The 15,768-nt window shown below is 44.9% G+C and overlaps 1 protein-coding gene across 1 annotated transcript in view; it reads left to right on the forward strand.

The window, feature by feature from the left end:
- Positions 1-707: 707 nt before the first annotated feature.
- Positions 708-15,768, forward strand: part of ESYT3 (extended synaptotagmin 3) — a 32,320-nt gene continuing 17,259 nt past the window's right edge. The window contains exons 1-6 of the mRNA XM_051787146.1: positions 708-1,054; positions 6,884-6,925; positions 7,793-7,927; positions 8,419-8,495; positions 14,580-14,646; positions 15,256-15,345. Of these exons, the coding sequence (XP_051643106.1) occupies positions 785-1,054; positions 6,884-6,925; positions 7,793-7,927; positions 8,419-8,495; positions 14,580-14,646; positions 15,256-15,345 (681 nt within the window). The 5' untranslated portion in view covers positions 708-784. The remainder of the gene's footprint in view (positions 1,055-6,883; positions 6,926-7,792; positions 7,928-8,418; positions 8,496-14,579; positions 14,647-15,255; positions 15,346-15,768) is intronic.

Here is a 15,768-nt window from a genome sequence, read left to right on the forward strand (position 1 = left end):
AAAAGGATCTCAAAAGGTGTCCTATGGTTCCCTAGAAAACATATAATATGAGAAATGGCTGAGAGAGCTGGGTTTGTTTGGTCTTGAGAAGAAGAGGCTCAGGAGAGACTTCATCGCTCTCTACAACTACGTGAAAGGAACATGTGGTGAGGTGGGGGCCGGTCTCTTCTACTGTGCCAGCAGTGAAAGGACCAGAGCAAGTGGCCTCAAGGTGAGGCAGAGGAGATTCAGATTAAATATTAGAAATGTTTTTTCACTGTTAGGGTGGTCAGGCATTGGAATAGGTTGCCCAGGAAGGTGGTGGAGTCACCATCCCCGGAGGTGTTCAAGAGGCATCTGGATCTGGTTCTGGGTGATGTGGTTTAGTGGTTTAGGGGTTACAGTCATAGTGCTAGGTTGATGATTGGACTTGGTGATCTTAAAGGTCTCTTCCAACCTGGCAACTCTAAGATTCAACAATTCTACGATTACCAGTATTTCAACATCTGAACCCCCACAACATCCCCATCGAAATCAGAAGAGGACGAGAAGAAGGTGCAAAGGAAGTAGGAAAGCAGCAAGCATCCAGAACCAACAGGTTGTGCCTGCCCCGTGTGCTCCGACAGCAGCAGCGAGCGGCCACTGCGGGGCTGTACTGCCCGGGAGCGGGGCTGGCCGGGAGGGCGGGGCGGCGGCGGGGCCGGGCCGGGCGGTGTCCCCGGCGGGCGGCGGAGCCGCGGCGGCGGCGCGGGGCGGGCGCACTCGGCAGGGGCGAGCCCGCGGTGTCGGGGGCTCGGCTCTCGCCATGCACCCCCCGGCCGCCCCCCGGCCCGCCGCGCTGCCGCGCCTGCTGCTCTCCAACGGGGCGCGGGCGCTGCTGTGGCTCGGCCCCGTGTACCTGGCGGGGTACCTGGGGCTGAGCGGCAGCTGGGTGCTGCTGGCGCTGGCGCTGTGGCTCTGCTGGGGATACAACCGCCGGGGGAAGCGCGACCGCCTGGCCGCCGCCTTCGCGCTGCTGGAGGACGAGCGGGAGGCGGTGTGCCGGGGCCTGGCCGCCCGGCACCTGCCAGCGTGGGTGAGTGGGGACCGGGGGTGCTGCCCGGCATCCCCCTGGCAGCGGGGATGCTGCGGGTCCCGGCGACGGCGGGGCTGGGACAAAAAGCGGGGTGTCCCGTAGCGAGCAGCCGAAGGAGTGGCAGTGATGCCACGGGCCGAGCAGTAGCGTCTCTGATTCTGAAGTCTTGCTCAGTAAAGCGAGGATTAAACTGGAAGTTGTTTTAGCCGAGGAGATGTGCAGTAAGGGGGTTTGTAAAGCAGACCGCTGTATCGCTGGAGAAACCTCCTTTCAGATATGTACTGTTGCATTGCAGGTATTTTGCTGTCGAGGGTACTTATTTCAGACTTTCTCATCCAGCAAATTTTCTCCTCTTTAGTCACATTTAAAAACAAACAAAAATATATAAACATAATATTCGCTGCCTGTTAAAAGCCAAATATTTGTCTTTAAAGAGCTATCTATGGATGGTGTGGAAACCCTACTCGTTTGTTTTCACATTTGTTTCCAGCCACTCTAGGTTTTAAAGTGAAGAAACTAGAAAATCTACCTGCACATTTTATTCCACGTCTTTGGTTATTTGTTGGGTAGCCGTGGTTGGCTAATGGAAAGTATGATGAGATGTTTGGGTTTTTTTTTTCTTCATCATCATTTGCTGAGCATTTAAAAATTCCCTGCCAGGGACTGGTAGGGAAATGCTTTTCTTGTAAAAAAGAGAATATCAAAGAGCTCTATTTGTAAGGAATGTTGCATGGAGACATTTATAGTCAGCAAACTTTTATGTAGCCTACAGCACTTGGCTGTCCTTAGTTCTTTGGGAAACGAAGGCAGCTGGCAGTTCTGGGGAGGGAAGCCAGGGTCTCCTGGCAGAGCTGGTGCAGCTCCCTGCACATGTTCCCTCCCGCCGGGCACAGAAGCCTCTCTGAATGAGGTTTCTGCTTGTTTGTATTGACAGAGCGTTTAAAACAACTCTCAGCATTAATGAGTGTGGTGGTGTCAGCTCTTGTCCTGATACTGTGTTTTATCCTCACGTGCCCTGGATCGTGGTAACCAGAAATTGAGTCTCTTAGTCACTGTCACTCGCCTCCCAGTGCACACAAACTCAAAAAGTTCTACTAGGTTTTGTGGTTGAAAGTGTCAGGCTTCATTAGTGTGGGAGGAGGTAGCTGATGGAAAGGATTACTGACTGCTCTGTACTCGGCCTTCACAAGGATGCACAGAGAGCACTGTGTGCCCCAAGCGCAGGAGAGGCTTGGAAAAAGGTTTGGGGAAACTCCAGCAGAGCCCACCGAGATGGTCAGAGGCTGTAGCACCTGGTGTGAGGAGGGGCTGACACAGCTGGGACTGTTCAGCCTCCTTCGGGAGGCAGAAGGGTTTAAGGGGTATCTCGCCTCTGTCTCCCACTGCCCAGCACGTGCTCACAGAGAAGGTAGAGTGACACTTTTCAGAGGTCTGATTCCTGACTTGAGAATTCTTGGAGCTGGCTGCCAGAAGGCAGGATAGGATGTAGGACCAAAGAATAAAGGGACTGCCCCCCGTGCTTTTAGTTTTATCTTTCATCCGTGTTGTCGCTTCTCCCCCTTTTTCATTTCTATGTTGATAACTTCATCAGTTGGTGTTTGCTTCCACACCATGCTTGTACTCAATGCATTTTTAACTCCTCTGTTTAATTCTTCTCTCTCCTTCCTCTGCTGATCTTCTACTTCTCCCCTGTGCTGATCTTGGAGGCTGATTCTCACCTGATGTCTATTCAGTTTATTCTCTGTGGTGCTGTCTTTTTTATCTTTCATTTTTTGCCTTTCAGTGTTCATGAGCCTTTATTGAGAGAGCTCTAAAAATGTCCCTTGCATTCTTCTCTCCTGTCATGCAGAGGTGGGAGTAGAAATACAATTCAGGCTAAGGGGAGCATGTGTTGGATTTGCAGTCTTGTAATCCTAGGAAAGGTTCTGGAGGGGAGAAGAAATGGCAGCATCTTGAGATTTGTAAATCTTTGTCTCTTAATGTGCTCCATAGTAAAATGAGGGGGATCCATCCAATGAAGAGTTAAGACCAATCATTGGTTATGTTATTGGTTTAAAACTGTTCTCCCTAAGAGCAGTGCAGGGCTTCTTCAAACATGACTCGAGTTCCACTCTGTCCTGGTATCAGTTGTTAGGAGATTTTCATATTGCAGCCTTTCCTTCAGGGGGCATGCTGGGAGGGTTTCCCTAATCTACTCAACCATCTGTTTAGGGGAATTTTCAGGGTTATTTTGCAGCACCAGTTTCTTGGCTGAAACCAGCGAGTTTGGAATAGAAGGCATTCTTGTGCTAGACAGTGTATGTGGGCAGGCAGCGCTTCCTTGGGAAACCAGGCTGGAAATCTGCTCATGGCAAGCAGGGTGAGGTCTTGGCGTGGTGAGGCTTTCTGACTTCAGCTTGTTCAGCCTTTAGCATTACTTCTGTAAAAGCAGGCAGTGCCCAGAGCAGAGATTTGAGCTTCCACCTTCTTTCTGGCTCCTTGGGGTGGTGGTGGCTTCTCCACGTTTCTTTTGCAGCTGTTCCGCAGGTTGCACATGAGAGGACCCAAGTATGCTGGGTTCCTCGCTGATGTTAAGCTCCTTTTACCAGGAGAAATACTACTGGGTACAGAACTGTCCTTTTAAAACGTTGCCTTTTAATTCCTTTTTCATATAAAAGGCTTGTTTAGACTTTTTTTTCCTTTTTACCCCTGTCCCTTAAAAAAAACAAACAGAGCGCCAAAAAACCCAAACAAAACCCAAACCAAAACAAACAAACAAGCAAAAAACAAATGCAAACTCTGATGGGTAGATTCCTGTGTTGTATTTGACCAGAATGGCACTGTTGTGTCAGACATGGCTTTTGTTACTGCTGTGATCCTTGGTGTGTTCTGCTCCAGGGCAAGGTGGAGCCATGCAGAAATTTCCTCATTTTCTTTACTTGCTAGTAATTGCCCCTTACCTTGTGTTTTTGATCTTCAAAGCTCATTTCAAATGCTAAGTAATTTTTGAAGCATTCCTTAAACTTTGGCAAGAAGTATGCCTGCTTTTGTAGGTGGGTAAAACTGATTTTGATAGTGTGACTTGCCCAAGGCTACAGGATTAAATCTTATTCTGTGTTAGTATTAACTTTGGCAGCTCCTGGTGTCTGGGCTTAGGAGGAAGTGTTTTGGGCTTCTCTTACCTGTACTGATGACAAACTCGAGGGGCAGGGCTCTCACCACTAAAAGGGGCAGAAGGGAGTCTGAAATCCAGAGCATGTGGTTCAAAAGTATGGATCTGAGCATGGTTTTATTAGGACATATTATGACAGAGTAAGTTCTTGGAATGAGTGGTTGGGTCAAGAAGAGAGCTTGGTGGTGTCACTAGGCTGAACTAGGCGTGCTGGCTAGCAGGAGGTACACATTATGGGGATATCCTGTGGGTAGGAAAGGATTTGCTCAGAGCTTATGTCTTACTACACAGTGGATAATCTAGATTCAACACCTGGATACCAAGCTCTGCTTCCTCTGCAGAACTGCTCATTTAGTTCTTCCCATGGAGTGGACCTGAACTTTGGTGTTGGAAACCCACTGAAACTGGTGGCCTTTCATAATGGGCAGAAAGCTGGTTTTCACCAGAGAGATTTAGTCAGCTTGTTTCTGTGGTGTTCACCTCTGCAAGCCCTGTCATGTGAGCCCAGGAGCTCCTGGTGGTCTTTGGTGCCAAGCTTTGAGCTACAGCAGTGCTATTCCTTCCATCTCTCAGAGGAAACTGAGGCACTGAGTGTCTGGGTAGGACCTGGGCTGCAGACACGTCAAGTGGGATGGAAATGTACCACAAATGGCTGCTAATGCTGTCACAGCAATCTGAGGTGTGACACAGTGCTGTGGGATTCATTGCGGTTGCTTTTGGAGTTTGCTGTGGGCTGTCTGGTTTGGGCGTCTGTGGCTCAAAGAGTGAATTCAGTTTTGCTTTTTCTTATGGTAGGTCTACCTATTGCCTCCTTCTCATGGTTTTTGCCTTTTCCCTGATGCTCCTTTGTGCTGTTCCAGCTCTCTTTAGCCACCAGCTTGCTTCTTGGTCGCCTCTGGCAGTTTTATCTCTAGGAGCTTTGGCTCTAGCAAATAATCCCGGACAGCTTTGGTGGTTTATAACGTGCTACATTTCTCCCCTGGCTGTGACTCTCTCATAGGGATGTGGCAGCCTAACTGTTGTCCTGAGTCCTGGTCTGTCCTTCCTTTTGGGTTGCACCCTTCTCCTCACTGTAAGGTGTTTTGTAGAACAAGTTCACCATGCTATTTCCATCCCTGTTCTATCCTGCCTGTGGCTGATCCAGAGCTGTGGCACAAACGCTGCAGGACCTTGGCAGCTGCCTTCAGCCTACTCAGGATTTATGTGCCCCAGTGGAAGATCTTTTGGTGAAAGATGAAAGGTTGGCAGGTGAAGTGGAGGTCCCCTGATTCACATGATCTGCCTCACTGTAAAATGTCAGCAGCAGTTTATCAGTGTTGATTGTCCCTTCTGGCACTGTGTTCTCTCTTTATCACACAAATAGAGCTGGGTAGGCTGACATTTCAGTGAACTTACATTGTCTTATTTAATGGAAAAGTTGCTATTTAGAGCATCAAAAGAAAATACTTTTAAAGAATATGGTAATATTACTTTAGTTTTTTTAATGTAATAATTGGAGATAATTTACAGCATTATTTGAGCAAGGAAAATGGGCTCTTAAATCATACATGAAGCTGTACTAAAAGACAGGCTGCTGTCCATTCCATCCGAACATCTCTGAGCACCTCTCTGAAAGCTGCTGAATTCAACAGCAAGCCTTTGCCTGAGGAGTGTAATTCACAGCTCCTGTAAGAGGAGTTATTGTCCTACCAATTACTTTTATCAGGCTAGATGATAGTCACATTCTCTTTGTGTTCAGGTGCTTTTGTGGAGCAGAAATGTCCATTCTGAGAAGCTGCTGCACTGTCTTTCCCTTCTGCAATAACCTGCTACCAGCGTGTGTCACTGGCTGCAAATACCACATCCATAAGACTGTAATGTGTGATTGTAGCTCTTCACTCAGTGGCTTCCCAGTGAGGTCTGAGAGATCAGTTAGTTACTTGAGAGTGGCCTCATATCCGATTGTCCTGATGGTGATGAAGCAAGTTGTTACTTCAGGGAACTGGAGGGATTTTTGTAATGGACATATACACTTCTTGTTGGCATTTGATGTGTCTAACTTGGAAACTTGATGCATAAGTGACTACTTCATTGTAATATGTCCTTAGTATCTCAAAAAGCTCTGAGAGGTGAAAACACCAGACTGTTACAAATGATAGTGTATGCTAATAGGCTTGAACTCTTACAGTGCTTCTTTTCCCTGAAGCCATTGGCACTGTGTTAGTGTTAGTGGAGAAATGCTGCCACAACCAATAAACTGAGTTTCCTAAACAGGTTTTTGTTTTCCAAAGTGCAGTGTCCTGGCTGAGGTGAGTGAGTACAGGAAACAGGTCTGACACAGCTCGTGATCTTGAAAGCAAGTTCTTGTGGCTTCCCAAGGCATGACAAAGAGAAGGATGAGAAATCTAATGCTACTTGACATCACGAACAGGATGTGACACTTGCATTAATCATATAAGTGTGCCCAGAGGCATACTGGTACATCAGTGCACGTGGGTCCTTTGGCCTTTTACTATTCTTAGCTGTTTGTCTTTTATGATTTTTCAAGGAGGTGGTAAATTATAAAGGATGTATGTATGAAGGCAGAGGGATCTCAGCTTACTTTAATGCTTGTTCCATGCTGGATGGTATCTTTTGCACATGTTGCAGTGTGCCCAAACAGATGGCATGTGGCACTCACTTTATTTCTTTGCATCCAGGTTCACTTCCCTGATGTCGAACGAGTGGAGTGGCTGAACAAGGTGAGGAGCTCTGAACTCCAGTTTGAGGCCACCTACTTTGAGCTGCATCCCAGTGCAAACTCTGTGGGACAAGTCTGAGAGAGTTGTCAAGTCACTACCATACAGCTCAATCCCATCAGTATCTGTACTGAAATATAGAGCCACTTAACTATAGAGTTGCCACTGAGGTTTTGGTGAGAACCAGTGTGAGCCTGGTTGATACAGGTTTGATGAATTTCACAACAACACTTCATTCTGAGATTAAAAAATGAAAGTGAGTCTGTGAATGTGTGTGTGTATATAGATGTGTATATACATATGTGTGTGTGTATTATTATTTTAGCAAAAGTATTGATATCTCCTCTTACCAGAGGACAGCTCTAAGGCATATGCTCCCATCAGCAGGTATAGTTAACCTCTCACTGGAACTGAAAACTTGGTGGAATTCAAAGCAAGACAGCCAAACTTGAAAATTAGAAGCCAGTGACTACCTTTTTTATTTTTTTTTTTAACAAACTTTATTTTTTATGTAAAAGCTCATCTCACTCCTCTCTCAATAAACCCAACTCCAGGGAACTCTGGGACACTTTAGAGTAATTAGGGACTGTTGTGCTCTAACCCTGGGCCTTGTTGGCTCCCGTGGTTAGAAGCAGTCCATAGACTGTACGGTGCTGATAACTCACCATTCAGTTCCTGAAACAAATTCCTGTTCTGAGGAACTGGGATGTATCCTTCCATAAGGATGATGTAAGTGCACAAATGTGACTTGGTATTTTAAAAGGACTGATATTAATAGCCAGGTGTTCTGTAATGGGTGTGTCTGTTTCTCAACAGAAGGTATCTTATGTAAGGAGTCTTTAGTGTGTTTCTGCTTTTACTGTTCTCTAGGTCCTTGTCCAGGCTTGGCCATACTTTGGAACAATCATGGAAAAAACATTTAAAGAAGTTCTTGAACCGAAAATCAGAGCAAAGAATGTACATCTGAAAACATGCACGTTTACCAAGATCCACTTTGGTGAGAAGGTAGTGTAAGTCCTTTTAATGTTTGTGGTTCACTCTTTTCTGAAAGGTTCGGGTGCAAGGGAAGTCTGATGTTCAGTTCTTTAATAGCTTTGTTCCCTCCTCGTGTTGACTTGAGCATCTTCACCATGAAGGAGAGATCATACAGGAGAGACACACATCTATTCCCACATGGTGTCAGCATCCTAGGACTGGAGATAGAAAGAAAAGGGCCATGTCTATATTTCTTTCTGTCACACCCTTGCAACAGGAGTTTTCAGTGCTTCCTAAGGCTTGCAGCATGGGCTACTTGCAACCAGCCCTGTGTTTGAGGACTGCCAAGGCTGTTCCCTCTTTAAGGGAAAAAAACTAATGTGGTTTACTCATGCTTTATGTGCCATTTTGCAAAGTCTTTAATGAATGCTTCTGTACTCAAATTGATCAAAGTGAACAGGACTTTTCACTTGGGCTTGATAGATATTAACTATGTCATATCTTGTTTGTCTTTATTTCAGTGCCCTAGAATCAATGGAATAAAAGCCTATACCAAAGAAATTGGTAGAAGACAAGTTACCCTGGACCTGCAGATATGGTAACATTGCATCATTGATTGTGTAGATGGTTTTTAACTCATTGCCCATTTCACACCTGTGTGTCATGCTGGACTGGATGTGTGGTCCACTAAGATCAGCGTGAAGAGGTCCTTATCTTATATCAGCCTAGAGTGATATGAGATAGTCTGCCCTCAGCTAGATGTCCTTAATACTTACAGAAGTGAAAGGCTGTGCATCAGCCTCTCAGTCAGAAAGCACCTGCACAGGTCTAGGTTTACCTGCTCTGGCCCATCACTGCTGCTGTGGGTGTTAGAGTGTGTCCCTTGGCTTTGCAATTGATGGCGGTAAGAACCCAAGTTTTTGAGCTGTATTGCCTGTTCTGAAAGCTCTCAGGTATAGAGGTGCTCGGTCTGTCTTGCCTACTATGGTTTCTCATTAGTCCTGCCTCTCCAGTTCTTCCAGAACTACTTGCACTATTTATTTTTTAATTCCTTCCTCTGGTTTAATCTTCTGGTTTTACTCACCATTTGTTCTATGTGCCACCCAACACATTTGCTTTTTTGATTACAGCTGTTCTCTGAGCAGAAAACTGCCTCTAGCTCTATCAACAGCAACAACAACAAAATTAGATAAAACATTTAATACCTCCCAGGCTGTTTTGAATGAGTTTGTGTGTTTTGTTAACATCGAAACCATTGCAGAGCTAAACTCTCTCCTGGTTTAGCCTGGAGAATGGAATTACAGGAAGAATTACCAAATGAATGCTGCTGTAGCTCTCTTAAGTTTAGTGGGCGATTGAGCTGCCTAATTTTAAATGGCTTTTCGTGGTAGTGCCAGGAAAAAACAGTGTGAAATTATGGAGTGTTTTGGCAGCAGCACAGAGGTCCTCAGAACTGTGCCCGCTGCTTAATGTGGCAGTGGCATGGCAGCATCCCCAGCCCTGGCAGAGCACCATCGCTCCCTGTAAAACACGATTGATTCTCAGCCAGGTGTTGTGCTTCAGTGCTGGGAGCAAAGTACTTTTTGTGATAGCCAGGTCACTGTTAGGGCCTTTGGCAAATCATTCATGCTTTCCATGTTGAGACTGAGATCTGATGCCTTTTAGGCTCTGCAGAACATTGCTGTTCTCTGCTAAACTGCTTCTCCAGGCTGCTTCTCCGACATAATAATTTTCACTGTCTTTTTAACAATCCTCTGCAGAGGGATTCCCCCACCCCCACATTCCTGTCCCTTTGGCAGACCCATCAGCATCTCCAGACTGGCCTTCTGTTCTTCATACTGATGATAACCTGACCTGAACTGTTGTCTGATAACCCAGATGTTTTCTGTATTCACACAGCAGTGTGCAGTTTACCTTGTCTCTCTGATAGGGGTCTCTTCTTCAGGGCTGTGTTAAGGCTCCAGCTTCACTTGTGTTAATACATCAGCATCAGTTTCTGCAGCTAAGCTGAGTTGTGCATTGTGCAGTGTCCACAGGAGGTAGTGTGTTAGTTCCAGAAACATGAAGTAAATCAATGAGCAGTAGTGTTATTTACCTGCCTTTTCCTAGATTACCAAAGGAACAGGGTTTTTTCTGCTACTTAGAGGAGATGGAGTTGAGCTGCCCCAGTGTGAGGCTGCTGCCCTTCACACTCTCAGTCACTGTGTGATGGTGATGTTTAAATGACTATCTGTCTACAGAGCTGCATTCTGGTATCACAGCTCTGGAGGATAGTGATGTGCTGTGGGTACCTGTGTGGTGCACTGTGCAGTGCTGGCAGCACAGTGACCTCCCTCTCTGGGGTTAGGTTTCAGAGAAGTGTAGCTGTGTTGCAGTGGACATTAAAGGATTAACGTGTCTGCATGTTATAAACATGACTCCTTTGCCTTGGTGCTTGCTAGCTGTAATTTGTGGGAGTTCCCTCGCTGGTGAACCCACGTGAGTGTGACCTTTGGCTGGGTCACCACACTGCATGCAGCACTGACCAGGGCAGCTGAGCAGGGAAGGCTGAGCAGCTACTTCACACAGGGTGCTGTGACCCTGGTGTTCAGCTGCCTTGGCAGCAGCTCTGCCCCACTCCAGTGCTGAGTTACCCTTTGTGTTAGGTGGTGTCTTGCATCCAGAAATCCCAGCATACTCTGAAAATGCTTTTTGCTTTCAGTCTCACAGCAGTACAGGAGGAGGGATTTTTTTTTCCTCTAGTTTTATCAAGGAGGTAACTAGTTGCTGAAGCCCAGAATTTTGGACTTAACATGGGGAAAACACAGAACAAGGGCAGGACTATAAAAAACCTTTCCTTCTTAGCCTTCCTTTGTGGTTGGTATGGAAACATTTGTGTAGTTTTAATAGCCACTTGTACATGTGGTTCACCAAGGGCTTTGTTTAATCTGTGCTTCTGACCTCCACAACCTGATGCAGCGCTGAATACTGGGGTTCAGTTCTGTGCCATGAGAAGAGGAACTTGCTTTCCTCTGTTTTAAATTTGCAGTGTGATATCACAAATTGAACCCTTTGCTTGGGAAGTGTGAAAAATAGCACTTAAAGGTCCCTTACTTGTATGGGCAGTAGCTGTCAGCAGAGCCAGGGGTGCAGTAGGTCTGGTATTGCATGGAGTTACCAAAAGAACTCAAGAAGCTGCTTTAATTAAATCTGTTAACAACAGCTTACATGGTTGTACATCAGGAATGGTTATGTAGAGGATCATCTTATTACAGTCTTGACTGTTCCACTTGAAAGGACTATACTTGAGTTTTTGGCAGGAAAACCAAGGCTCAGAGGTGGTTACACAGAGGTGAGGCACACAGATCTTTTGGCAAAGGCAAGAAAGGAGGCTACAAGATTTCTTCCAAAAACTTTTTCTCGGTCCCTGAGATGATACACTCAATTGATGTAAATTAAGTTATATAAATTTTGTCACAGCTTATAGGGCTGAACAGGAATATTGTGGTAACCACTGCTTACCCGCAGGTCTTTGTACAAAAGTTGGTTATTTAACTGTGTGAAGGTCCTGGTGTCTGTATTCTGTACATGTACCTGTTTTTCAGTGCAAACATACATGATCTACAGCTTTCATGTAACATATAAGAAAGTATTAGAGTTCTTGCAGTGACTAAATGATATATGAGATCCCTGCCGGACTGGGATTTGAAATCCCCGAATCTGAAATATGAGATCCCAGCTGGAAATAAACGGGCAATACCCTGGGATCTCCAAACAATTTGCCCTAGATGTAAATCATAAATCTGGTGTCCCCTGAGCGTAGGGAGCTGACAGTTGCGTTCTCCAAATAAATTGATGTCAAAGCATTCCAGAAATGTTCTCAAAACTGCATTTTCCAAAATGAGTTTTGCAAGTGCAACCACTTGACTTCCTACAGCTAGCTCTTCTTTTCACTTTCTGCAGTTGTCTGAGCTGCTGCATAGCCATATAATCATTGGATATAATCATGGAGTTTCAAAGTATTTGAAGGCACTACTACCCTCCTGAAAATATCTTGAAATATGGTTTCTTCCTATATAATTAATATGATTTTACTTATAATCATTTTGCATGGAAAATGTGCTGAATTTTCTTTTCCATCCTCTTCTGTGGCATTTACAGCACATGAGAAGTCATAGAAGAATAGTGTAATAATTAATATGTATAAAAATGTATTAATTGCAATTTACTCTCTCTGGCCTTCTAACTGGCAAGTTTTCAAAGCTGTAAAGACAGTCTGCCTGGAGGAAGAAGTCAAAAGAAGTGTGCAACAATACTTTGAGCTTTAGTGGAGTTTGGGCTAAGTTTGTAGGCTCTTACGGGAAAATAAAAGCTTTGTGAAAACAGGTCAGTCTTGAGCGGAAAAGGAGCCTGACTGGACAGGGAAAGAGGAAAGGTAGAGATGGTTTGTGTTTTCTCATACCCTGTGTTACCTGGTCACATTTTCTTGTCTCTCTTATTTGTGTAATACTGCATGTTCATCTCCCAAGTACAAAGCACTTGAGAATGCCGGCCCAAAGGGGGATTTTAGCGTGGGGGGCCATGACAATGTGTGGCCCATGAGCAGTTGTCTTATTGCACTTTCCTTTTCTAAAGGGATGTACAGACATCCAGGTTAGTTCAACTTGTTAGCATGTGCTCTTGTAGCAACCCTGCCTTCAGCCAGTGGATTGCCATTGGATCATAAACACCAGGACCAGCTTTTCCACCCAAATACAGAAGAGATACAGATGCGTGCAGCTGCTCATCCACAGCTCAGGCATATCTGCATCACCTTGTGCAGCAGGTGATTTAGGGGAGAAATGGGTGGTTATTCCACTCTTCACAGGTGGGTAAAGCAGGTCCTGTGGAGGGTGGAGGGCCTTGACCCTACACACTTTGAAGTGTCAAGACTTGAGTTTGGCTCAGGTGTGCTCTCTCTGGGGGAGGACGGCAGAGAGCTCAACAAGGATACACTGAGCAGAGGAGCAGATGGAAGGACAAACAGCTGGGACTGGAAATGAGGAATAAAACTAATTAAAAGAGTGCATCCTTCCTACTAAGCACCCTGGTGGGGGGGTGATGCCTGTATGAGACCAATTCAAGAATAATTAAAGACTCAGGCTCTGTTAAGACTTCTCCAACACGTAGACTCTAAAACATGGTGGCAGCTATTGGAGTGTTACTGGAGAAAAGAGACATCTAGGACTGGGTAGGAAGAGTTTTTGACTGTGTGGAAAAGCATAAACACTGTAAATTAAAACACCACATCTCTTACTTGTTGTGTCGGACACTGGCAACAGCTGAATTAAATCCTCTTGGATTAATTACTGCAAATTGAGGGACTCATTTTGGCTCCTCATTTAGAATTTTATTGTAACAATGCTCTATTAGCACCCACTGTAATGAGCTAAAAGATAATGTCAAAATTGTAGAAGTTAACAAATGTAAAATAAGTTTAATTATGTGACTAGCTTTTAAGAAAGATTGTGTTAATTTTGGCATGGCTTGTGAGGTCGGTTATTTAAGAAATGAGAATGCTCTAACATTGAAGGCTTTAATCTCTGTGTTAGGTGCTCTTAAAATTCTGTTAAGTGACTATCTGTAAACAAATATACAAAGAACTTTGCTTGCAAAAATGAGGACAAATTCACATGGTTGCACATTCTTGGCAGGGTTTTTTTGGGTGGGAGGGAATCTGTCTATGTGCAAATTACAACATGAATTTGTGGCAACTGCAGCACTATTTACCTGTATAGATGTGGTCAGAGCAGAAATCTTGTCCTTTTCCTTTGATTATGGGGTGAAATTATGCATGCAGGAGGCAAGCACAGCACATTCACTGTACTGCTGTACCTTTACACCCTGTTTTACCTGAGAATGTTTGTGTGTCTGCAGCCAGAGCTATTTCTCAGGGGGCTGAAAGGGAATTTGGTAGCTCCCTTCAATTGTTTTCTGCCAGAGGCATCAACAGCTCTGCTATGTTATTCTCCCTGGGGAGTGGCTATCAGTTTCTGCATAAGGTGATGTTTGTACTTTTATTAAAGTCTCTGGTGGTTTCCAAATTGCCAAAATACCACATTCAGCATTTGCTTTATTTAAAGCCTGATGTTCTCCATGGCAACTGACCAAAATCTGATCTAAGTCATTGTCTTTGAATTCAGCCTCAAGGAAACCAGGTTATTTTTAGTGATAAATTTGTCCTTCGAGTGGATTTTTGGGTTGTGGGTGAGGGTGATCTATGGGCTTTCTGGGTGTGGGCAAGGTGGGAACCCCCTAAGTAATAGGAGGATGGCTCTGCACCTGGGAGCTGGGTCACCAGGTTGTCGGGCCTTTGGCAGAGATGGGAGCAAGTAGGCAATTGCTTTTGAATGAGCTTGTTGATCCCCTCCTTGCAGCGAGCTCACCTCAGCCAACACCAGCCTTAAGAATAGAAAAGTAACCGTGAAATGCAGATGTTACTTTGATATTTTACAGGTAGATCAATATCCCAGCTGACTGCAGGGATTCTCTTGTGCAGATCTGACCCTTGTTCAACTTTCCCTTTTCAGTCACTTGAAAATCCATCTCTGCCTGGGGGGTTATGTTGTCAGTCCTTAAACTGATTTCATTTATACTCTGTACAGCCCCGAATTTCTCATGGAACTATTGCAAACTGTGGAATAATGTGATAATTTTCTTTCAGTTACATAGGAGACTGCGAGATTCACATGGACATATCGAAATTTAATCTTGGCGTGAAAGGTGTCCAGGTGAGTGCTGTGCTGATGTTTTCTGTTCAAGGCTGTGTGAGGCAGGAGGCAGCACATCCCAGTGGGGAGGTCATGACACTTAACTGGGAAATCACCAGCTATTCAGCTTGGAACTATTGGCTTTATCTCCTTCTGTTTTGGCTGGGGAAATGGTGCCTTCCATGGAAAGCACCTAAATACCACTTTTGAGCTTTGTAGTGTGACTCTTAAACAGGGTCAGTGCTAGAGCATCGAGTCTGTGTGGGGCAGCGTCTGCCACTGGAGTTCAGAGGAGCTGTGTGTTGGTGGAGAACTTCAGAAGAACCAGGACATTCATAAACTGGTGTAGATGAAACCAACAACCTGTTCTTACAGTGTTGAAAGCTAGTAGGCAGAGCACTCCATTGTATGGCAGGATTGCAGAGAGACTTCACAAACATAGCAGGTATTTCCTGGTATCAGTAGCAGTGGTTTGGCGGGAGGAGGTTATTGTTGTTATTAAATTCTTAATAGAATTGGCTTCAAGGAGGATTTTTAAAATTAACTCCATCACTGAAAAGCTCACAATTTTGAAACCACATCCTGAGAATACCTTAACACTCAGCTTTCCTTGGTCTGTTCTGTTTGCAGTTGTATGGGACGTTGCGGGTGATCCTGGAACCTCTTCTAACTGATGCACCTTTTGTGGGAGCAGTGACCTTGTTTTTTATGCAGAAACCGGTGAGTCAGTCCTGGTGCAGGTGCTTGAATAACAAATGCCTGATTGTTCAGTGCTCCTTTTGAACTCTAGGAGGACATGAATGAATTTGTCCTAAATTTTTGTAACAGTGCTTAAAAAGTTACTTACTTCACTCTAAGAATGGGAGTGCTGTCACTCTTCTTCTAGTGACAGCACAGTTTCCTTGGCCTTTGCTGTAAGGTTCTTGGCTGGTGGATATTTCCATTCATAGATTTTAAATGCAGTCATCTTGCAGACCATTCAACCATGGTTGACTTTTGAAAGCTCTCCTGTTTAAGGTCATGTGCCTTGTAGTGAATTGTAGTTTAATAAAATATGAGAAACCTTTTAGTCTTGTAAGGACCAGTTAGTTATCTTATGGCACACAGCTTTGCTTGTGGGTTATACTCTGCTTGAGTTCATGG

Source organism: Manacus candei, unplaced genomic scaffold (genome assembly GCF_025592945.1).
Source record: "Manacus candei isolate 608988 ecotype Guabito, Panama unplaced genomic scaffold, ASM2559294v1 h1tg000023l, whole genome shotgun sequence".
In the NCBI taxonomy this organism is placed as follows: domain Eukaryota; kingdom Metazoa; phylum Chordata; class Aves; order Passeriformes; family Pipridae; genus Manacus; species Manacus candei.